Source organism: Choloepus didactylus, chromosome 18, assembly GCF_015220235.1.
Source record: "Choloepus didactylus isolate mChoDid1 chromosome 18, mChoDid1.pri, whole genome shotgun sequence".
NCBI classification, from domain to species: Eukaryota; Metazoa; Chordata; class Mammalia; order Pilosa; family Megalonychidae; genus Choloepus; species Choloepus didactylus.
Window position 1 is genome coordinate 26,495,846 of NC_051324.1, and position 22,337 is coordinate 26,518,182.

Genomic DNA, 22,337 nt, shown 5'->3' on the forward strand with positions numbered 1-22,337 from the left:
GCTTGGGTGGGGTGGGTGTGTGCAGGTCTTCGATGCCCGGAGTTGTACCACCGCCAAGGAAATGTTTGAGCACATCTGCAGACATCTGTCCTATGCCACCAACAATGGCAACATCAGGTGGGTGCCCCTCTCCCGAGGCTGTAGTTGGGGCCCAGAGTCTTGGTCAAAAGGTGCAGATGGGTTTAGGGGAGGCATCTCTGGCTCCTGGAAAAACCAGGGAGCAAGAGAAAGAAGAAAGACTCATGCCCCTTAGCCTCCTTCAGTAGCCCATTTCCTTGGTTCCCTTTTGACTTGGGACATTTGGAGGGAATGGGGGGGGTGGTTGGTATCTTTAAGAACTTACTTCTTCACTGTTCAGGATTAGGGCTCTGTGCTTCCCAGGGAGGAAGAGAAGTTGGTTTTCCAGCAGGTGGCTCCTGGTGTGGTGTTTTTCTTAGAGGTGGGAGAGTCACTTCTCATCAGTGTCTCCTCCCCGGCATTCCTCAACCCCCAAATAGGCCATGGCTGATAGGGCTGAGCAGCTCATCCAGGCATGCTGGATTTTTTGTTGTTCAGCAAAACTTAGGACCCACTGGGTAGGGACCCAATTCAGGACTGGGGTGATGGAGGGAGGGTGGAGGGCTAAAAAGATGACTAAGACCCTCATACGCCATTCCAGCCCTCTAAGAATCTGCAGCTAGCACTAGACAAACACCAACTAACTCGACTATAAGGAGAGAAATGTGGTGTAGCTAGGGAAAGCGCCGTGGATGGAAGGGCGGGAGCTGGAGGGGAAAGAAGAAGGGAGAGGGTATGTTAGGAAATGGAGCATGGTATGCAGAGGCCAGAGAGAGCTTGGCACATTGGGGAGCTGCAGGCATTGGTTGGAACCCCGGGATGGCCAAGAGGCCAGCTGAGGCCCCATGGTAAAGAGCAGTGTCCCTGTCCTGGGGCAGGTCGGCCATCACGGTGTTCCCCCAGCGGAGCGATGGGAAGCATGACTTCCGGGTCTGGAATGCTCAGCTCATCCGGTATGCGGGCTACCAGATGCCCGATGGCACCATCATAGGAGACCCTGCCTCGGTGGAGTTCACCCAGGTACCTGGACCCACCCTTGTTCCCTGCCCCCCTGCCCTTCAGGCAGGGAAGCCAGTGGTGGGCAACAGAGAGGGGCCAGGAGGAGTCGGGGTGCCCGGTTCTGTTGACTCACTGGCCTGTCTTGCCCCCAAGCTGTGCATTGACCTGGGCTGGAAGCCCAAGTACGGTCGCTTCGATGTGGTACCTCTGGTCCTGCAGGCTGATGGCCGTGACCCCGAGCTCTTCGAAATCCCACCCGATCTCGTGCTCGAGGTGCCCATGGAACATCCCAAGTAAGTGGGCTGGGGGTGCTGGGGGGCGTGAGTTGACATGCATGTACACTCCTCCTTTCCTATGTAAGAACCCCAGTTCTTACGCCCCTCCCTGCGTACCCCAAAGCCAAGCCAGCAGCAGGTGCAGCCCAGAGGATCTGGCTTTCACCATGTGCCTCATCGCCCTTGCATTGTGCAGTAACTGCACTTTCATCTCTGGCTTCCAGGTTCATGAGGGTGTGTTGCTGTGAGGGGGAAGAAGGGACTTAGACAGATGGGGCCGTAGAAGCTTGGGAAGCAGTGACCTCTGGAGAAGAACCCTTGGAAGGCCCCAAGATCCCTGCACTTGAGCAGAATCTCTTTTGCTTTCCCATGGACTCCCTTAGCTGTCCCTCTCCTGGCTGGAAAAATCCCAGCGCTACAGTGGCCCTCAAGAGCTCCTCTGCTTCAGTCCCTGCTTCAGGCAGCTCTCAGAATTACAAAACCACCTCCATACCTAAGACTTACTGTGTACCAGGCCTTGGGCAGGGAGCTTTTTTGTGTCCCTTGAAAATGCTGACCTCATTCCCACCCCAGGGTCTTTGCTGCTCCCGCTGCCTGACAGGTCCATTCCTCAGATTGGTGCATGGTCCATTCCTTCTTGTCCATGAGGTATTTCCAGTAAGGTGCTTCCTTGGAAAAGTCTCTCCTGACCACCAAATCTAACCTAGGCACCTCCACCCCAAGTCTAACTCATCATGTTTTTTTTTGTTTGTTTTTTTATTGCTTATTTGTTTGTCTGTTTATGATCTGGAATCTAGTCTCTAAGCAGGAAGCTCCTTGAGATTAGAAATCTTGCCTCTCTTGTTCACAAGTATATCCCCAAAACCTTGCAGGACACCAGGCACATAGTAGGTGCTCAAATAAATTTTGTGGAATAAATTAATATACAAATGAACCTGAATTAGCTCCTTTATCTTCATAATAGTCCCACTCATTTGATGCTGTTAGCTCTATTTTGCTGATGAGAATACTGAGGCTCAGAGAGGCTAAGTGACATCCTCAAGTCACACAGCTAGTAAGTGGTGAGGCAGGACTTGAACCCAGGCTTTCTGATACTAGAATCCTTAACCACTGTGTTGTGTTGGGTTCTCAGCATCTGGCCTGGGGCCTGGCACATAGTTGAGGCTTAATACATGTTTGCATGAATGAACAAGTCAATGAATGAATGCATAAGTTAGTGCACCCAATTCACCTCTCCAGGTGGTATAAATTTAGAGGCCAACACCTGGAAAAGAGTTTTTTTTTCTGAAAATTTTCTTGGGGGGTGGCATGGGCCAAAGTGAAGGCCCAGTTGCATGTGGCCCTGCGTCCTGCAGGTATGAGTGGTTCCGGGAGCTGGAGCTGAAGTGGTACGCGCTTCCTGCAGTGGCCAACATGCTGCTCGAGGTGGGCGGCCTCGAGTTCCCGGGGTGCCCCTTCAATGGCTGGTACATGGGCACGGAGATCGGGGTCCGGGACTTCTGTGATGTCCAGCGCTACAACATCCTGGAGGTAATGAGGGCTGCCTGGCTGGGCCAGCTGGGGTGTGGGCCTGTGGGTGTGTCCTAGGGACCCACTCACCCACACTTCTCTGCCTCTGCAGGAAGTGGGCAGAAGGATGGGCCTGGAAACGCACAAGCTGGCCTCCCTCTGGAAAGACCGGGCTGTTGTTGAGATCAATGTTGCTGTGCTCCACAGTTTCCAGGTATGGCTGATGTTTTGTGTGTCTAGCCTGAAGACGTTTTGGTTAGAAGGTTCAGCCACTCACCTGATGCTTGATTTTCCCCTAATAGCATCATTAATTCCTTCATGCTTGTATGCATCAAACCAAGTATGGAATGCCCAGTTTGTGCCAGGCACTGTGCTAGATGCTGGGAAAACAGAGATCAATAAGCCCTCCCATTCACTCCAGGTCCTCCAGGTCAGCTTGAATACTTCCAGCAACGGGCAACTCCTTACCTCCCAAGACTGGTCAGCCCCTACACTTGAGCACTGAGTCCTGTCCTCTGTCACTTGCTCAAGGACTCCTGAAAATTTCCCCTTAGTTTCTGATTCTCTGCATTTATGCAAGTTTAGTATTACTTCTATGTAGAATTCTAGGTGGGACAGAGGGCTCTGAAGCTCTTGATCAGGCCAGGGCTCTCACTTCTCACCCAGCCTGCCTCTCACACTACACTTGGCCTGCACCTCACTGGAGAAATATCTCTTGTCTACAGTTGTCTTTGGTCCTCATATAAAGAAGCATCTTACAGATGGGAAAACAGAGGCCCAAAGTCCCAGATTTGAAGCTCCTAGAGATTCGACCTCATTACCCCACTCTCTCTTAGGTTGGCACGTAATTAGGAAATATCTGATTTTTCTATGGTATCCTTATTTTTAAAGCTCTTTAATATTATTGCTCCCTTTTAATTCATCTTCATTCCATAAATAATTTGAGACCATTTTCAGAAATGCATGTAATAAAACAGTGACATAAAGTAAGAATTACAAAGAAAGAAATACATCAGTAGCACATGAAGATCAGAGTAGAAAGAGAGAAACAGGAGGATAAGAAATAGAATGCATAGACACAGACCTCAAATTTTCATGCAGCCATATTAATTGGGCTGTAAATTTGACTCTGAGCTTCCTGGTAGCCAAAGTGAAAAGGAAATCGTAGTTAATGATGTGGTTCTTACTGACTTGAAGGGATGAATAAAGACAGTTACTCAGAGGAATCAAGGCATTCCCTTGTTCTTTACTCCAAATGAAATGTGTCACACAGACTTCATACAGGGGACACCAGAAGATGTCAGGGATGTGAGTACACCAAGCTGTGGACCCTTGGCAGGCACTTTGGGGTATTCCCTTGGTGGAAACAAACGTACATGTGCTTTGGAGCCAGAAAGACCCGGTTTTGAATCCCAGCTATGGTAACTCTGGCGAGTTAGGTGCTTTCCTTGAACTTCCTTGGTTTCCTCAGCAGTAAATGGAGCGAATAATTACTGAAAGTGGGCCTCAGTTTAGTGGACAGAATTGATTTTCCCATCAAAGTGCAAAGCTCCAGTTAGCTTAGGCATTTCCTGAGGGGGCTTTTCACACATATGTAGTCATGCAGGAGCACACGTGTGAGCACACACTCACATGCACACACACGACAAGCTGACATTTCCTTGCTGAGCGACATTGTCTAGCTTCAACAAAATGAATTCCTTCTGATTAGCAAGCTCCCGGAGACATTTAATTAAGCTTTCCGTGATCACGTTTCTGGAAACAGCAGCCGACTGAGCTGAAGTCTGTTTTCAAAGACGTTAGAAACGTTTTTTGCACACACCCCTCATGCTGGAGCAGCAAATGGCAAGCGAAGCTGCTCACAAGCTGACAGGCGCAGAGAGAGGCTGCCAGGCCCACTTCCTCCCAATGGCTGCTCCAGGCCAGAGGGATGGGTACGGGGAGGGCTGGCGGTGGGTAGGTGGGCGGCTCTGAGACGAGCTAAGATGGGACAGGAAGAGCCCTCCTGGGGCTGACCTGGCTCAGGAAGGGCTGGCTGGGGACCACACATCCTGACCCCTGGGGACTCCCAGCACAGCCCTGAGACTGGCAGGATGTGGACGTGTCCCAGAAAACCCTGCTGATCCACAACCATGGTTGCCACGTCCCTCCATGGCCTGACAGTCTCCAGGACTTCCTGGTCACCCTTCTTCAGGATCAACTTCAAAAGACTTGGCCTTGTTTCCTCCTCTAAAAAAATGGGGATAATAACACTACCTGCCTCACTAGGTTATTGTAAGAATTAAATGAAAATTCATGCAAAGTGTTTAGCTGCACTGCCCAGTCCATAAGGAACATGCAGTAAGTGTCAGTTATCACTGTTATTATTATTTATTATTGTTTTCATCATCAGCTTCTGAGCTTCCCCCTAGCCTGGAACCCTGGAGTTGCTATATATGTGTATATAAAATAAATGATCAAGTAGAAGGTCAAGAACAAGGTGTGGCTCGACATCCTGGGCCCCCATCCACTGGCTCCTCTCGGGCATCTGGCCTTGACTCATGTGGTTTCCTCCTCGGGGCATGCCCTTCCCCTGGCTGACTCGTACCCACCCGCCCGCCCAGGGCTCACCTGCTCTGAGAAGCTTTCCCTGAGACCACCCCATCTCTCCTCTGGGCCTCTGTCCAGCGCCAGGCGTCTCCCCTGCTCTCCCTCGGCACCTGTGCTTGCCTCCATCCTGGCTTCTTCCAGATAATGTGAGAACAGCTGACCTTCTGCTTGCCCTGGTTAGTCTATGATCTAACGCAGAGGAGGGGCCGTGCCTTTCACCTCTCCAATGACAGTGCCTTCCACAGTGCCTGGCAGATAGGAATAATGATAGCAGCTGGCATTTATGGAGCATTTGCTGTATACCAGTCATTATTCTAAGTGCTCTACTTGTGTTAGTTAACTCATCGCCTCTTTTTGACAGCCTCATGAGGCAGGAACTGTTTTCATTTCCATTTTACAGATGATGAAACTGGGGCTTAGTAAGGTTAAGCAACTAATATCACCAAGTTACATGGGTAATATAAGAGGCCCAGGGCCCAGGGTTTGAACCACTACCCTAAACAATATCTCTTGGGTGAAAGTGTGGCCCCGGAGATTGAGGAGTGTGGCTGCCCTTGCCAGATCATTCTGGGTGGGCTCAGAGGCTGCAGATTCTAATTACAGGATGTGGGACATTGGGATAACTTGTCTTCCATACACGACAGTTTCCCTCGGTTCTTCAGATTGCTTCCACAGGGATGTCGAGTTCTTTCTTGGCTGAAAAGGCCACAACCCTGGGAAAGCAACTCCCAGAAGTTCCCTTAGACAGGTGACTATTTTCTCTACCTGCACAAAGGACCTGTGGTTTGAGTTCCCAGCATCCAGAGAGAGCCATTTGCTGGGATTTGGGGGAGACTTGTAGGCATGGCCTGAGAAGCTGGGCGCTGCCCCCAGAGGGTCAAGGACCCTCACTGTGGACACTCACTGTGCCTAAGGGTGATGCCCCCTGAGACCTCTGGACTGGCCAGGGCTGTAGCTTTTCCAGGGCTCTGAAAGTTCCTTTCATTTGGATATTTGTTTGCAGCAGGCGAGGAGGGGGCCAGGAGGAACTGCCCTCCCATTTCACAAGTTTCCAGGCCTTCCCATCCTCTGTCATGGAGCCCCGCAGCCTCCTGGCCACTCTCTGGTCCCCCCACCCCTTGCCTCAACTCCCTTCTTGCCTCCTTCTGATTTAGAAGCAAAATGTGACCATCATGGATCACCACTCAGCTGCAGAGTCCTTCATGAAGTACATGCAGAACGAGTACCGGTCCCGTGGGGGCTGCCCGGCCGACTGGATCTGGCTGGTCCCCCCAATTTCTGGAAGCATCACCCCGGTGTTTCACCAGGAGATGTTAAACTATGTCCTGTCTCCTTTCTACTACTATCAGGTGAGGGGGGAGCCTTCCTCTGCTCTCCTTTTTGGGAGCTCAGGTGTACAGATGGAATAAGTATGTGTGAGTGGTTCTGCCTGTGTGCATATATGTGTAGGTGTGAGTGTGGGTGTGAGTGTGTGTGAATGCATGGGGGTGTGTAAATGTGTGTGTGTGCACACACGCTCACTCATGCAGGGCATATGGGGAGAGGATCAGGGAACACGGTTCTATTTTGCAAAAATGCTTTTCACACTCCTCTCAAGGATGATGAGGAGCTTTTGCCCATTTCTGCAGCGGGTGGGTTGGAGGACATGCCTTTTATGGCCCCTCTATTGCTGTTGCCCCAGTGGGCAGGGCAGAGGGGCGGTCACCAGCCACACAGCTCTAATGTAAAGAGCTTGGTGCCCGAGTCAGATCTGGGATTGCTTCTGCCATCCCCTCGCTGTATGACCATGGGCAGTTCACTTCACCTTCCTCATCTCTAAAGGGGACGGGTGTTAACTTCACAATCAGAGGTTGTGCAGGTCACACGTGCTGGTGGACATAGCAGCTTAGCCTGGTGCCAACCCAGAAAGCACTAAAATAACTGTTAGCTCTTGAAACGAGTTCATTTTTTGTCGAAAAGGACTTGGCTTAGATTTTAGAGATTCCTCACTCTAAAGGTGATAAGCAGGGTGACTGTATCTGTTTGCCCAGGACAGTTTGTGCCTATTTTAGTAGCACCTCCTTTTACTCTCAAAAGTGTCCTGCTTTAGTCTATAGCCTTCCTAGTGATAAGGTGCTAAAAACAAACAAGAAATGGGGCCTCTTCCTTCCAGGAGAACCTCAATGAGAATAAAATCAGCTGACCACAGTTTATGTCCCAGGCTGCATGCTGGGCACCGGGGGCATGACTCTGAGAGACGGACAGACAGACTGTGGCGCTTTCAGGGAGGTGGGGGATTGGGGAGGGCCCATTCACTCTCCCACCTCACGAATGGCGTGGAGTGTCCTCTCTCCCTCCGGCCTCCCCCAACCCAAGCTGAGCCAGGCAGCCTCTGCCAAGACCCCTCCCTGCCCTCACAGCTTCTTTCCCCTCTGAAGGTGGAGGCCTGGAAAACCCACGCCTGGCAGGATGAGAAGCGGAGACCTCAGAGGAGAGAGATTAAATTCAAAGTCCTGGTGAAGTAAGTGTGAGCAGCCAGTGCTTATGTCTGAGCTGTGGACTTTCTTTCCGCTCAGCCTCTGCCTGGGCCCTGAAGGGCAAGGAGCAAGGAGCAAGGCTGGTCTTTGTGGAGTTTGGCTCCAAGCGATCCGGCCACCAATTCCAAGGGTTACCAGCACCCATTGCCCCAACTGCCTCTCTCCTCTGTTTCTCCAAAGCGACTGAGTAGAGGGCTGAGCAGGGGAGGGGAGGCAGGAGACGGCAGTTAGCGTTCCCAGCTGGTGAGATAGGTGGTTCCTTCTCTTCAACTTGCCCCACTGCAAACCCTGTCCCCCTCCCATTCTCCTGGGGCCCCATATTCTTTCTGTAAGATTGTCTCAGCACACAGTGTCTGTCTGTCTGTCTGGCAGAGCCGTGTTCTTTGCATCTGTGCTGATGCGCAAGGCCGTGGCATCCCGAGTCAGAGTCACCGTCCTCTTTGCAACGGAGACGGGAAAATCAGAAACGCTGGCCCGGGACCTGGGCGCCCTGTTCGGCTGTGCTTTCAACCCCAAGGTACCCGGCTCGCCTGAGGCGGGGGTGGGTGGGTGTTCTCTGCACTGAGAGAAGTCTGGGAAAAGTTACAATGGTTTCTCTGCTCCTGGGTGTCTCAGAGCCTCTGATATACTGATGTGCAGTGCACTTCTGCAATAGGAGAGAGTTATCTCCAGGGATTCCCAAATTTATGCAAACACAGTAAATAAGGTTATCATGGTGTTCTGGGGAACACAGTTTGAGAAACACTTACTGTCTTCAAGTCTCGGTGTACATGACCTGCTCTAGATAAACTTTATTCACACTTACAGAGCACCTACTCTTCAGGGTGCAGTGCTAAATGTGAAGGAGCAAAAGATGACTACGATGCAGACAAATAAATCAAAACACAAAAGGATGACTAAGCCATATGTCCCTTGCCCTCAGCAGTGAAGGCTAAAATCCAACACTGCAGAATAGTTGCCACATCCTGGGTCAGCACAGAGCTTTGAGGACACAACAGTGAGTGACACATCCCACACTTCCCTCCATCCTTCCAGCAACCCTGCAAAGCAGGTGTTAGTGAAAGCAGTTGCTGTTTTACAGATGAAGAAACTGAGTGTCAGAGAGGTTAAGTGGCTTTTCCAAGGTCACACAGCTTCTGGGAGACAGACCTTGACAACGTGGCGCCCTGGCACAGGCCAGCGTGACGCTCTGATGGGATGGGTTGTGACCTGTGCTCCGTGGAGGGGTAGGCCCAGGAGAAGGTTAGGGATGAGCAGCATCCATGTCAGCCAGGGCACTGAAACGGCCCCGTGGTGCTGAGTGTGACCCAATGAGCCCCGGGAGTCCCCAGCTGCCAGGGGAGATAACTCCTAACCCGAGATGGCCTTCAGATAAGGCATTTGGGTCCCAGAGGCAGCTGTCATTTTTGTTACCTGCTCATCCCATTTTTATGGAAAATATGTCAGAACTTAACACTGCAGGGGAAGAAGTGGAGAGAAGTGTTTTGTTTTCGGATGTGCGATGTTAGGGAGTTAGAGCACCAGGACTTGCCAGTGTATTAGGCGTGAGGGAGAGAGGGAATCCAGGATGCCTTGTTCACGTGGGTTCATTTGCTGGAGATTTGCTAAGCACCCAACTCCTCCGTGCCACACTGGGGGGGACACAGAGATGACCGAGGGGGCTCCCTGCTGGCAGGGAGGGAAGCCCAGGGCTCCGCAGGGCGTGGAGGTGAGGGCTGAGGCCCACGTGTGCCCTCAGGTTCTCTGCATGGCCGAGTACAGGCTGAGCGACCTGGAGGAGGAGAGGCTGCTGCTGGTGGTGACGAGCACGTTCGGGAACGGAGACTCTCCCGGCAACGGACAGGTGAGAGGCCCAAGGCTCCGACGGCCAGAGGGTGGCAGGGCCCGCGAGGACCAAGGAAGGGAGCTGCGGGGTGCAGTGCGGAGAAGAGGACACTTAGGGAGTGGAGGGCTCGGGTGGCTTGGGGCGCCCTAACGTCCATCGTTTGCTTCCTTCCTAATGATTGCCATAGGCGTGTGCCGCCTTTCCTCCTAGGTATTTAATATATTTCCATGAATTAACCTATCATCATTTTACTTTAAAATGCGTGTTTAAAGAAAACTTTCTATCACTCTCAAAAATGGAAAGCCAACAAAAGGAAATTCAATGAAAACAAAAAATGGTATTGAATTTTAGCTAGATCCTGTTGCTGAACAAGGACCTACTTTATCTTTGCTTTTTAAAAAGAGTAATGGGCAAGTATTTGAAAGGTGTTCAGGCTCTGTGAGCGCCATCTGAGACTTTCTCCTAGTGCTCAGAAGGAAGAAAAGATGATTGAAAAGGGAATAATTTGTTTTTCATTACAAACAAGGGAAAAATTTCTCACCATATTTGATGCTATTTCTGCTGGATCCTGTACCACTTAAAATTATCTTCAGTTCTTGGAAATTCAGGGTTACTTTAGGGGATAAGGGGCCAGTTGTTGTCTCTCTTACCAGGCTCTAAACAAGAGGAGATGTTCACCCCTCGTTAGGGGACCCTGGAGATGTCCTGCTGGAAGGCAGCCCCTCCTGCACCAGGGCTGGATGGGTGGGGGCTGGGCTGTTCTGGGCCCCCCAGTACGAGCTGGGGCCTGCGTGAGTTGCTGAGGCTCAGCGGGGGTGAACTCATCCCTGAGGCCTGGCCAGGGGTGTCCTCATATCCACCACTTTCCACTTGTGGGCCTGGAGTTTTAAAACAGGTGACCCCAAGAAAAGAAACTGGTGCTTTTATTAAACCTGGCCTGAGAACTCTATGATCCTCTCTCTTTCTAGAAACTGAAGAAATCACTTTTCATGTTAAAAGAGCTTAACAACAAGTTCAGGTAAGGCTGAAATGGAGGGCTGGGGGTGAGTGGGGGACCAGGGTTTGGGTTCAGGGGACAGAACTGTGTGTGTCTGAGGGGTCTGCTCTGAGCTGTCCAGGCACAGAGAAATCCTGGATCTGAGGTTTGTCCTCAGACTGGGTGGAGGGTCAAGCCACGGAAACCAAGTCCCTCTGACAGGTCCACAGGCCCTGCCTGGGGTTGACCATGGGAGCTGGGGCCAGGGAGGACAGAAGGGGATGCACATCAGGAGGACCCTGTGCACAGCCGGGTCCTGGGTGCTGGGTGACGCTTGCATGGCCCGGCTCACCCCAGTCTCCATGTCTCTGTCTTCCTGGGGCAGGTATGCCGTGTTTGGCCTCGGCTCCAGCATGTACCCTCAGTTCTGCGCCTTTGCTCATGACATCGACCAGAAGCTGTCCCATCTGGGGGCCTCTCAGCTCACCCCGACAGGGGAAGGGGATGAGCTCAGTGGGCAGGAGGAGGCCTTCCGCAGCTGGGCCGTGCAAACCTTCAAGGTCAGTTCACAGCCGGAGCTGCCTCCCAGAGTGGACGGGGGTGCTGTGGTGCATTCGTGCCCAGGATGTCTGGAGTGGGCATCCGGGTGGCAGGATTGCGCTTCTTTTCTTGTCTTATAGCCGTGGTCCCAGGGGTTGGCCAGAGTTAGGGGCCCGAGGGCTCCGGTCACTGCTGCTCCCTCGGTCCCCGCAGGAAATCTCCGCCTATTTGCCATACCCCTGGGTGGGAGAAGGTTGCCAACACAGAGTCCCTGCCCTCAGGGAACTTCGGGTTTAGTGGTCTTTCTCCCTTTAATTATCCATGTCACCCCTTGAAACCTCGTTTTATTTCAGTCTCCCAGCCTCAGAGTTCTTGGGACCAGGGACCACACAGTCTTTGGACCTGCCTCAGTGTCTCATTTGATCTTTAGTGCCTGAGGCTTGGTCCATGATTCAGAGAACTCATCCCTGAGCAAAGCATCTCAGGGGCACTAGCTCAAGTCACACCTTGAGGCGGGCAGGCAGGCTTGGGTCCAGAGCCCAGGCCACCGCCAGGTGTTTCCACCTCTGGAAAATGGGAGTCATTGTACCTGCCTCACAGTGGGGCACGAGGATGAAATAAGAGCACACCTGTTAAAATTCATAAGACTAGCAGTAGCTACCGTGTGCGTAGCCCAAGGCTGAGTGCCCGGGTAAATTCAGAGGAGGGCTTAGGAATTCTACGGAGCACCCAGCTCAGGGTCTGGCCTGTGCTATGGGCCTAATAAACAGTCTCCCTGAGGGTGGTGATGATGACGGTGATGGCATCTGCTAACATGGGCCTGCCCCGTCTTCTTCCAGGCAGCCTGTGAGACTTTCGACATCCGAGGCAAACACGGCATCCAGATCCCCAAGCTGTACACCTCCAACGTGGCCTGGGACCCGCGCCACTGCAGGCTCGTGCAGGATGCCCAGCCTTGGGACCTCAACAAAGGTGCCCGCTTCTCAGCACCTCACGGTGCTCGTTTGCCCTTCCTGCCTGGGTTGGGGTCTCTGAGACCTGAACCTGTGGCCGAGGAGACCACCGGGACCCTCTAAACAGAGGCCGCTGGCCCAGGGCTGCCTGGGACTCTTCCTAAGAACTGTAGGTTCCAAGGGCCTACTGGGGTGCACGACTCACTGCGTCTCTGAGAGAGGCCGTTTCAGGAGGGAGCCCCAGGAGGGGGCTGGAGAGAGAAGGGGCGGTGTTGTGTCATCGGAGGGCTACTGTGTGCCATCCCCTGTGCTGGGCTCTTTGCCTGCATGCTCTGAGTGAGTGTCACCCTCATCCCGCAAGGAGGGCACAGGCAGAGAGACGGAACTTCAGGGAGGTGGAGCACACTGCCCACGTTCACACGACTAGTGTGTGGCCAAGTGGGGCCAAGTTTGGGCCCATCTTCCGGCTCTGAAGACAGCCAGGTGCTGCAGAGAAGGCCCTAGAGGCAGCTCTGGGCTGCAGTCTGTGACCACTCAACTCTGCCCCCTGGGCCCCCGGCCCTGTGAGTCCTCTTGTCTTGGTCCCTGGGCACTGCAGTCCCTGCACCCTGTGTTCTGCATGTGTAGGGTACCCCAACTTCCAGTAAGCCCCTCTGTGGACCCCACCTGGAGATGTCCTGGAATTGCCCACCTTTGGGCATCTAAATCATGTTTCCCAACACCCGGAAGCAGCACAAGCATCCTTTGTCAGACCAGGGGTCTTTATTTGTGATTCAAAATCACTCTGGTTAAAAGGAAAGGAAAAGAAACCCCAACAGCCACCCCAGTGGGAGCCCCCGAGGCCAGTGTGCTGACGTAACTGACCCGGGCCCACCGAGGCTTGTCCGGCCCACGCTTGGGAGCCGCGTTGCCATTTCACTGCGTCTTTGTCCCCACAGCCCTGGGCAGCGTGCACGCCAAGGACGTGTTCACCATGAGGCTCAGATCCCAGCAGAATCTACAGAGCCCGAAATCCAGGTAAGGAGGAGCACAGGGCTTCTCGGGTGACCTTCTAGAGATTTTATTTTACTGAATGGAAGTTTGGTGCGAGTTGGCCCTTGAGGGAGAGGGGCGTCCCCCGGCCTTACCAGACATGTCATCGGTAGGACCAGCTCGGCTGGGACCCCTGTGCTTGCCAGCGCCCCTCACCACCGGCCGGTTTCCCAGCTTGGGAAGCAGGCAGCTGCATCACCTCATTTAACCCTCTCACCAAAAGGGGAGGGCAAGAGAAAAACCGTTTGGCTGTCTCAAGAACTTTCATTTAAAGCTTTGACAGGGAAGGAAATATCGCCATGAGGGTGTGGGAGCGTTGCAGGTTATCTGTGGTTCTGTGTATCTGGGCTGTCCTCCCCCGTTCAGCGGGAAGACTGTTCTTTGCTCTAATAAGAACCGTATTTGTGCTGGGAATCAGGAAAGGCTCCTCCTGATGCCCACGGTTCTCCGAGTGGCTTCTTGTTCTTTGTCAGAGTCTGGGGGTTAGGAGGACAGCTCAGGGGCATGTGCAGCCCACCCTTCTCCCCGAGGGAGACGCCATGGGATGGGACACCCCTGGGCCCTCTTGAGCCCAGGCCAGTGACGACCCAGATTCATGGGTAGGAACATTCAAGGAGGCAGGTTTCCTGGGGAAAAGGGCCCACCCATCGGGAGCTATGGAGGAAATTCTGGCAGTGTCACCAGAAGCTTCTTTTTCCCTCCCCAGCCGCACCACCCTTCTAGTGGAACTCTCCTGCGAGGGCAGCCGAGGCCTGAACTACCTGCCGGGGGAGCACCTCGGGGTCTTCCCAGCCAACCAGCCGGCCCTGGTTCAGGGCATCTTGGAGCGAGTGGTGGACAGACCTGCCCCCTCCCAAACAGTGCGCCTGGAGACCCTCAGCGAGAGCGGTGAGCCAACCGTCCGGGGGCTTCCGGCAAGGCAGCCACATCCTCCCTCCACTCTCCCCAGCCCACCTCACCCACCCCCGTCGAGGGCTGGGGCTGAGGCTGGACCTGTGTGTGCCACCAAGGACTAGCCTTGTTCGTCCACCGCGTGGGGTGGGCCAGCCGAAGCCCACATTAACGCAGCCATGCCAACAGTCCCCGACCTGTCTCTCTCACTCACTCAGCTACTCCTTTGTTGATTGACAGATTTATCTATTTTTTCAATCAAAATTTTAACTGGGCACATTTATATACCGGAAAAGCCCTGGGCTAAAAAATGAATGAGACTCGGTGTCTGCGCTCAGGAGCTCACCACCTAGCACAGTAGGCAGATATATGGTGATGTCAGTGACAATAATGATGATGATGATGATGATGATGATGGTAGCAACCAGCGCTTGTTGGGTAGTTACTACACATCAGCATTTTAAATGCATTTTCTCTTTAGTCTCCACAGTAGACACTGCACGCAGCTTGCTTGTTGATACAATAGAGAAGTAGGAAGCAGTGTTAAATGGTGAGCTCTGGAAATGGCTGATCTGGGTTAGAATCCCTGATGCATCACTTACTACCTATGTGGCCTTGACCATATGATTTAACCTCTCTAAACTTTAGTGTCTGGTCTGTAAAATAGAGATAATACAGCCTTCCTGGTAGGGTTGTTATGAAAAGCAAATGGCTTGATACATGTGTAGCCTTCACCATAATTCCTGGCCCCAAATAAATGCAGGAACAGAGGACTGTCCATTTCCCACAGGCTAATGTAAATTTGTCCAGAAGGCCAAAGAAGGGGGTTAGTGAACCCTGAAAGTCTCCTTGGACCCAGTGAGTTTATAATCTGTTTGCATTTTCATGGCATTCTCACTTCATACTTCCCCCCACCCCCACTGAGGGTCTTATTTATCCCCACCTTCCCTGGGCAATGGGCAGGGGTAGGCCATGCAGGACCAGGAGACAGTGTGGCAAGCTGCTGGCCATCCCCACTGGGGAAAAGCTACACTTTCCCAAAGAGGTTCCTGAGCACCTGTGTCCTGGGCAAAGGTGAGGCCGTCAGTCTATGTGGGGTGGGGAGATAAACTGGTGAAACCAACACCTCGTGGGACTCCCAGTCCATGGGAGTTTCTCCCTGGCCTTGGGTTCCTTGCTGCTAATGACACCTCCAAAGAACATATCACTCTAAATAGGTTGGACAGCATGGGAAAGGGGATTGGGGTGGGCAGAGAAGCAAACTCTGCAGTTTTCCCCATTGTTCAGGAGAAAATAAAGAAGCCTGAAGTTTGGCGATGGGTGGGGATGTTCTCATGCCTATAGAGAGACAAGTGTGGTTTATCAGCCTCAGGTCTAGAAGAAATGATGATAATAGTATTATTTTTATCTAACATTTATTCAGCACCTACTGTATGCCAGATACTATACCAGGTACTTTGCATGTATTGTTTCATTCATTGCTCATATGACCCCAGTGTGAGAGGTTTTGTTATCATATGCATTTTGCAGAGAAGAAACCCAAGACTTAGAGGGTTTAGTTACCCACTAGTAAGGTTTTGAATCTGGGTGTGTTGACACAGGTCACCCTGCATACTACTCCAGCATACCACATCTTGGGACTCCTTGATGAGCCAAGATCAGTCAGCACCCCTTGGTATTGCACCCCAGAGAGTGACTAGATTGTAGTCCTGGGCTTTCTTCTATATGAACAGCTGGCCTCTGGGGCATACATCAGTCATTTGTGAATTTAGTCATTATGGGTCTGTATTTCACCTGTTGGTGTCTGGTTAAAGTTCAGGTCTGGGCCAGAGAGGGACTGGACTCCAGACCATGTTTAGTTTTTCAGGATCATGTCAGCGTGGGTGCCCACTGGAGGGTGGTTGATCAGCCTTCCCTGACAGCCCCACCTCTGGACACCATCTTCTCCCTGCCCTTTGTGGTTCCTGGAGCACAAACCTCAGTGTCTTCTCTCCCCGGCAGCTGGGAGATGGAGATTATCTGGCCCCAAAGACCTTGTCACCCTCTGAGAAACCCAAATGGGGTCTTTTTTCTCCCATTCTGACTCCTTCTTCTCCTATCCAGGGAAGTACTGGGTCAAGGACAAGAGACTGCCCCCCTGCTCACTCAGCCAGGCCCTCACCTACTTCCTGGACATCACAACCCCACCAACCCAGCCACTGCTCCGAAAGCTGGCCCAGCTGGCCACAGAAGAGGCCGAAAGAAAGAGGCTTGAGGCCTTGTGCCAGGTGAAGCTTGGGGCTGGTGGAGGGGAAGTGGCAGGGCTCTAGGGGGTGGTGATGGGGAATCCAAAGTCTAGAGCAGGTCTTCAACCCCCCAGGAGGGTCAGACCCAGATCCCCCAAGTGAGACTCATCAAAGGCTGGTAGGAAGTCAGGCATCGTCTCCTGTCCCAAATCTATGAGCCAGTTGTATTGAGAGAACTGCATGTTTATGAAGGCTTGCAGGGTACAACCACAGTGCACTTCCTCAGAAATTAGCCAGCAAACGGTAGCCACTGAGTCTTGTCTGTCTGTCTTTGTATTCCCAACATCTCTAACAAGCCTGGAACATAGGAAATGTTGGAGGATGGGTGATATGGATGAATTGATAAATGGATGTAATGACAGATGGGTGGTTTAATTAATAGATAATGAGAGAATACATTAACTCACCCTGTCTACAACTTTCTGGGCCCAAGTCTTTGCAAAAGGCACTGGACATCTTTATCATCGTCATTATTACCACTAATTATCTTGATTCCAGTCACCACCACAGCCATTATTCTGTGGCCGCACAGTACAAAATCAGCACACAAATTTTCTTACTTAATTCTCAAGACAATGCTCCCTGCCTACCACCTCCCTAAAGTCGGCAATGCTATCCTTATTTCGCAAAGGTTAAGGAATTGGGACAAAGTTCCACAGCTAGTAAGGGCATCTAGTTGAGACTTGAACCCAGGTCTGTATGATTCCAAAGTCCTGTCCAAAATTAGATTATAATAGAAATTTGACCCTTACACACTAGTTGCTAACAGTGGAATTCTAAGCATGCAAGTTAGATACATGCTACTCACTGGACTTCATTCCTTGAAGATAAGAAGTTCATCCTCTCCAACTTGGCAGTCTCAGCACCCTGGACAGCGTCTTGCACATAGATGTGTTTGCTGAATGAGTGAGGGAGTTAATGAATGAATGAATATTGGATTGTGACAGCCTCTTCTTCTCCTATGGGGCAGGCACCCTGAGTCCCTCACACTGCCCTTGACTTTCAGCCCTCAGAGTACAGCAAGTGGAAGTTCACCAACAGCCCCACATTCCTGGAGGTGCTGGAGGAATTCCCATCCCTGAGGATAACTGCTGGCTTCCTGCTCTCCCAGCTCCCCATTCTGAAACCTCGGTACTACTCCATCAGCTCCTCCCAGGATCACACGCCCACAGAGGTCCACCTCACCGTGGCCGTGCTCACATACCGCACCCGAGGTGAGTGCAGGGCAGAGGCTTTGGAGCGGTTGAAACTGCTACTTATTGGGCAGCTATTCAACAGCTCTGAGCTCTGGTCTCCTCATCAGTTAAACAGGGGTGGTAACACCCACCTCCTAGAGTTGTAAATAAGAATAGGTGGAGTGCAGGAGAGATTACTGAGCTAAGACCTCTGCAGATGCATGGCCAGCAATCCTGTAAGATGGGTACTAGGTGCATTTTACAGGTGAGGAAACTGAAGCAAAGAGAGGTTAAGCCATTTGTTCAAAGTCACACTGGTAGGCTGAAATTCAAACCCAGGGAATCTGACTCCTGAGTCCAGGCTCCTAACCACCCTACTCTGCTCTACTGTCCTACTGCTGTCAGGAGAATTTAATTAGATCAAATGTGGAAAGCACCCAAAACTTAGTGGGAGCCCAGTGATTCTTAGTCTTCCTAATAGCCCAGCCTGAATATGGGGATATGGGGGTGACTGTGCATTGATTGTGCATTCACTCATTCATTCAGCGATGATTTATTTCACACAGCTCTATGTTTGGCACTGTTGTGGGTGTGGAAATGCAGCATATATAGCCCCTGCCCTCATGGGGCTTCCAATCTAGAGAGATACTTGTGGAAATAATTAGATGATTGTAATTATGTAGGTGCTAAGAAGGAAAGTGCAGGGTGCTCTGAGGGCAGATAAGATAATGGGAAGTGGGACCATGAGGTCCAAAATCTTGTCTTTGGCATCTCCGCTAACTGAGCATTGCCTTTGTTGGCAAAGCTGGGGAGCTGGCCCACACCTTAGGATCCCTTCCTGCCCTGGAGAGCAGAATCACATAGCTTTAGAAAAACTGGGCAGAGTCTCTTTATTTGCACGGCTGGAGAATATCCACCCAGGCCAAGTCTCCATCCTCAGACCAGGAGTTGGGGAGCCATGCTTTGTGAGAGCAAGATTCAATCCAGAGGAAAACTGAAGGGACTTCTCAAGTTAGTTAGAAGACTTCTTTAAATGGGCCATTGGAAGGAAATGTAACCCAGAGAAAGCTTTGGTTTCCAAAGCCCAAGAGGGGCCACAGGGGGAGAAAATGGGATGTCAGAGCAGACTGGAATGCCAGGAGATGTCCATCCCTCCCTCCCCCAGGGTTCCTAGCAGCGAGGGCTGCACAGGTGAGGACACTCAGGGCCAGTGACTGAGGCCATCCCTGAGGGACCACTTCAGCCTGCTGTCAGTAGAACTGAGTTGTGGGCTGGGAGGGACTCCGGGGAAACTCTTTGGGGAGGAGCACTGGAATACGAGTCAGGGAACCTGAGCTCTCAACCTAATTCTGCCACTCCAGGCTGATCCTGTACAAACCACTCTCCCTCTTGGAGACTCCATTTCTGCATTGGCAAAAACATTGCTGAGGCACTCTCTAAGTCCCTTTCAGCTTTCACTGGCTCTGGGTGTGCAGAGGGTGGAACTCAGAGCCAGAAAGAGGCAGCCCCTCATGAGGAGGCAGTTGGAGGAGGCAGATCAGTGTGGGAGGAACAGCTGGCACAGCTCAGGCCAGGTGGTGGGGAGGGGAGGTGGCCAAGTCTGTGCCTGCCATTGCAGATGGCCAGGGTCCCCTGCACCACGGCGTCTGCAGCACATGGCTCAGCAGCCTGAAGCCCCAAGACCCAGTGCCCTGCTTCCTGCGAAGGTGAGGCCCACCTCCACTCTGTTCCCCTGAGAGTGTGGAGGGGAGGGATATAGGGTGTGGGTGCCTCTCTGCGTCCCTTGACCCATAAAGAAGGCCTTGGGGTCTCTCTTCTCCCACGCTGGGGACAGGCCTCTCCATTCTATCCCCCGGCTGTAGGAGGTGGCTGGGTCTGTAGCAGGAATAGCGATGGCAGCTGGGCTGCTGGGGTCCACATGATAGTGAGGCTCAGCCCTTTTCCTGAAGGACCCAGGAGGAGGCCAGGGTGCGCCTAGCAGGGAACGAAGCAGGCTGCAGCCTTTGGAAGTCAAATTTAAGCTCTTCGGCCTCATCCCCACCCCAACACTGCCACCCTAAACCACACCCCCACCCCCAGCCCCTGTCCCCGTGTGCATCCAGCCCAGGGTGTCTGCAAACTGGGACCTCTCTCTCTCCATCCCCCTTCAGCGCCAGCGGCTTCCAGCTCCCCGAGGACCCCTCCCGTCCTTGCCTCCTCGTCGGGGCTGGCACGGGCATCGCCCCCTTCCGCGGTTTCTGGCGGCAGCGGCTGCACGATGCGGGGCGCAGAGGTACAGCTGCGAGCGCTCCCGGGGGCGGAGGGGGCGCGAGGTGGGCGGTGCCTGCCCGGGAGTAGAACTGGGGCGGAGGGACAGCTATGCCCGCAGCCCACAGACGACTCCTGGCCCCTCTCCCAGGTGAAGCCTCCGCGTCAGCCTCAGCCCCGTGCAGGCCTCGGCGGGGTGGGCATTAAGGGCGTCCTCCTTCTCCCACGCTGGGGACAGGGCGCCTCCTTCGGGAGAAGTCCCGGCGTTTGAACGCTGGAGCCCCACGCTGCCACTTTCATTTGTGTGATTACGGACGGGTGATCCGAACGCTCCGGGCCTCAGTTTCCTCACTGTTAATGAGGATGGTACTAGAACCTTCCTCCTAGGATAACTGTGAGGATGACACGAGAATGGGTCCGGCCTGGCGCTGTGTCCGCTCCCTGGTGGCCACCGTGGTAACTGCAGCCTGCTGGATCTTGCAGGGCTCCCGGAGGGCCGCATGACCCTGGTGTTCGGGTGCCGCCGCCCAGATGAGGACCACCTCTATCGGGAGGAGATGTTGGAGGTGGCCCGGAAGGGGGTGCTGCACGAGGTGCACACGGCTTATTCTCGCCTGCCTGGCCAGCCCAAGGTATATGGGGCAGTTGTGCATGCAGTGGGTAGAGCAGAAAAAGCCAAGAGCGCGGCTTGTGCCCTGGCTCTAAAACCCAGGCAATTTGAAGTAGAACTGGAGCAGAGGGACAGCTGTGCAGATATCAACTGTGCAAATATCAGAGTGATGCCAGGAAGATCATTATGCCACTCCTTCAGGAGAAGGGACAGGCCCAGAGAGGTTAGGGACTTTCTCAGGGTCACACAGTGAGTTAATCCCCAGTTGTTGCCCAGGTCTCCAGCAGCCCCCCTAGAATATGCGGCTGCAGGGACAGGCAGGCTCTACATTTGGACGCAGCAGGGCTGGAGACCCAGCACTGCCCCCACCAGGGCCTGCTGACGGGCTCTGCTGCCCTCTGGGTACTTTGCCCCTTGAGTCTGGGAAGTCGGAAGACCCAGCTCCACCTTCATTGAGAAGCTCCCTTTTCTGGGGTGTAGGCAGGAAACTGGTTTGCGTAATGCCTCTTGGAAGTACAAAGAATTCAGAGAAAATCTGAGTACCCCTTGAGGGCAGGAGTGTGTCTGATGTTCATTTCTCCATCCCCAGCCCCCTAGGCTGGGAGGGTGTCAGGGCATCTCCCTATCCTGAGCTCAGTACCCATGCAGGGTCCTGGGTGGGAGGGGGAGCTCAGCCTGCAGCCTGTCATGTCCCCGCACCCATTCCCTGCATCCTGCAGCCCTGACTGCAAGCCCAGCTCCAGGCAGCAGGACACTGGATCCATCCTCTCTGGTTTTAGGTCTATGTTCAAGACATCCTGCAGCGGCAGCTGGCTGGTGAGGTGCTCCGTGTGCTGCATGAGGAGCAGGGCCACCTCTACGTCTGTGGGGATGTGGGCATGGCCCGGGATGTGGCTCACACCCTGAAGCAGCTGGTGGCTGCCAAGCTGAGCCTGAGCGAGGAGCAGGTTGAGGACTATTTCTTCCAACTCAAGGTATGGCAGCTGGTACATGTGTTGGAGGTGCAGGCTGAGGGTGAAGGCTAGGGGAGCCGGGAACAGGGGAGCAGACCTGGGGAGCCAGGATCAGAGGAGCCAGGATCAGGTGAGCAGACCTGGGGAGTCAGGACCAGGGGAGACAGGATCAGGGGAGCAGACCTGGGGAGCCAGGACCAGGGGAGCCAGGACCAGGAGTTCAGGCCAGGGGAGCCAGGACCAGAACAGCCCTGGAGCCCAAAGGAATCCTAGGTGTGGCCAAAGTTCAGAGCTGAGTGTACATCCTGGCCTGGTTGACACCCCGCTTGAGAAGTCAGGTAAATGTTTTCTCTCTCTCCATCTGTAGAGCAGGAACAGTATCCCCTGGCCTCTCCCCAATACTGTAGGCGAGGCCTCCCCCGAAGGCAGGGCTGTGGACATGGGGGACAGGAAAGCCACCCCTCCATCAGCCTCTCTGGAACCTCATATCTGTTATCCCAGGCTGGCGTCTGCTCACCCTCAGCCCCACCAGCACCCTGTGGGTGTGAGGGACGGAATCACATTTTTTTACACTTCTTTTTTTTTAATTAGAGAAGTTGTAGATGTATAGAAAAATCATGCAGAAGATACAGAGTTCCTATAAACTTCCCCCAACACACACATATACGATTTTCCCTATTATTAACACCTGGTATTACTGCAGTACCTTTGTTACAAATGATGAAAGAATATTATTATGATTGTACTACTAACTATAGTCCATAGTTTACATTAGGGTTCACTGTATTGAACAGTCATTTTTTTTTTAATTTTTATTCTAGTAACATATATACAACCTAAAATTTCCTTCTTTTAACCACATTCAAATATATAATTCAGTGGTGTTAATTATATTCTTAATGCTG

At 52.8% G+C, this 22,337-nt stretch overlaps 1 protein-coding gene across 2 annotated transcripts in view; it reads left to right on the forward strand.

Moving 5' to 3' along the window:
• Window positions 1-22,337, forward strand: part of NOS2 (nitric oxide synthase 2) — a 34,427-nt gene that overhangs the window by 10,260 nt on the left and 1,830 nt on the right. Inside the window, exons 6-25 of one of the 2 annotated variants that reach the window (XM_037809896.1) lie at window positions 26-117; window positions 936-1,077; window positions 1,210-1,349; window positions 2,687-2,861; window positions 2,953-3,054; window positions 6,584-6,778; window positions 7,847-7,929; window positions 8,318-8,462; window positions 9,684-9,788; window positions 10,739-10,788; window positions 11,132-11,306; window positions 12,126-12,258; window positions 13,178-13,256; window positions 13,978-14,159; window positions 16,266-16,429; window positions 17,454-17,661; window positions 19,241-19,328; window positions 19,773-19,894; window positions 20,353-20,501; window positions 21,259-21,453. In XM_037809896.1, the coding sequence (XP_037665824.1) occupies window positions 26-117; window positions 936-1,077; window positions 1,210-1,349; window positions 2,687-2,861; window positions 2,953-3,054; window positions 6,584-6,778; window positions 7,847-7,929; window positions 8,318-8,462; window positions 9,684-9,788; window positions 10,739-10,788; window positions 11,132-11,306; window positions 12,126-12,258; window positions 13,178-13,256; window positions 13,978-14,159; window positions 16,266-16,429; window positions 17,454-17,661; window positions 19,241-19,328; window positions 19,773-19,894; window positions 20,353-20,501; window positions 21,259-21,453 (2,724 nt within the window). The other variant, XM_037809897.1, reaches the window with a different exon arrangement.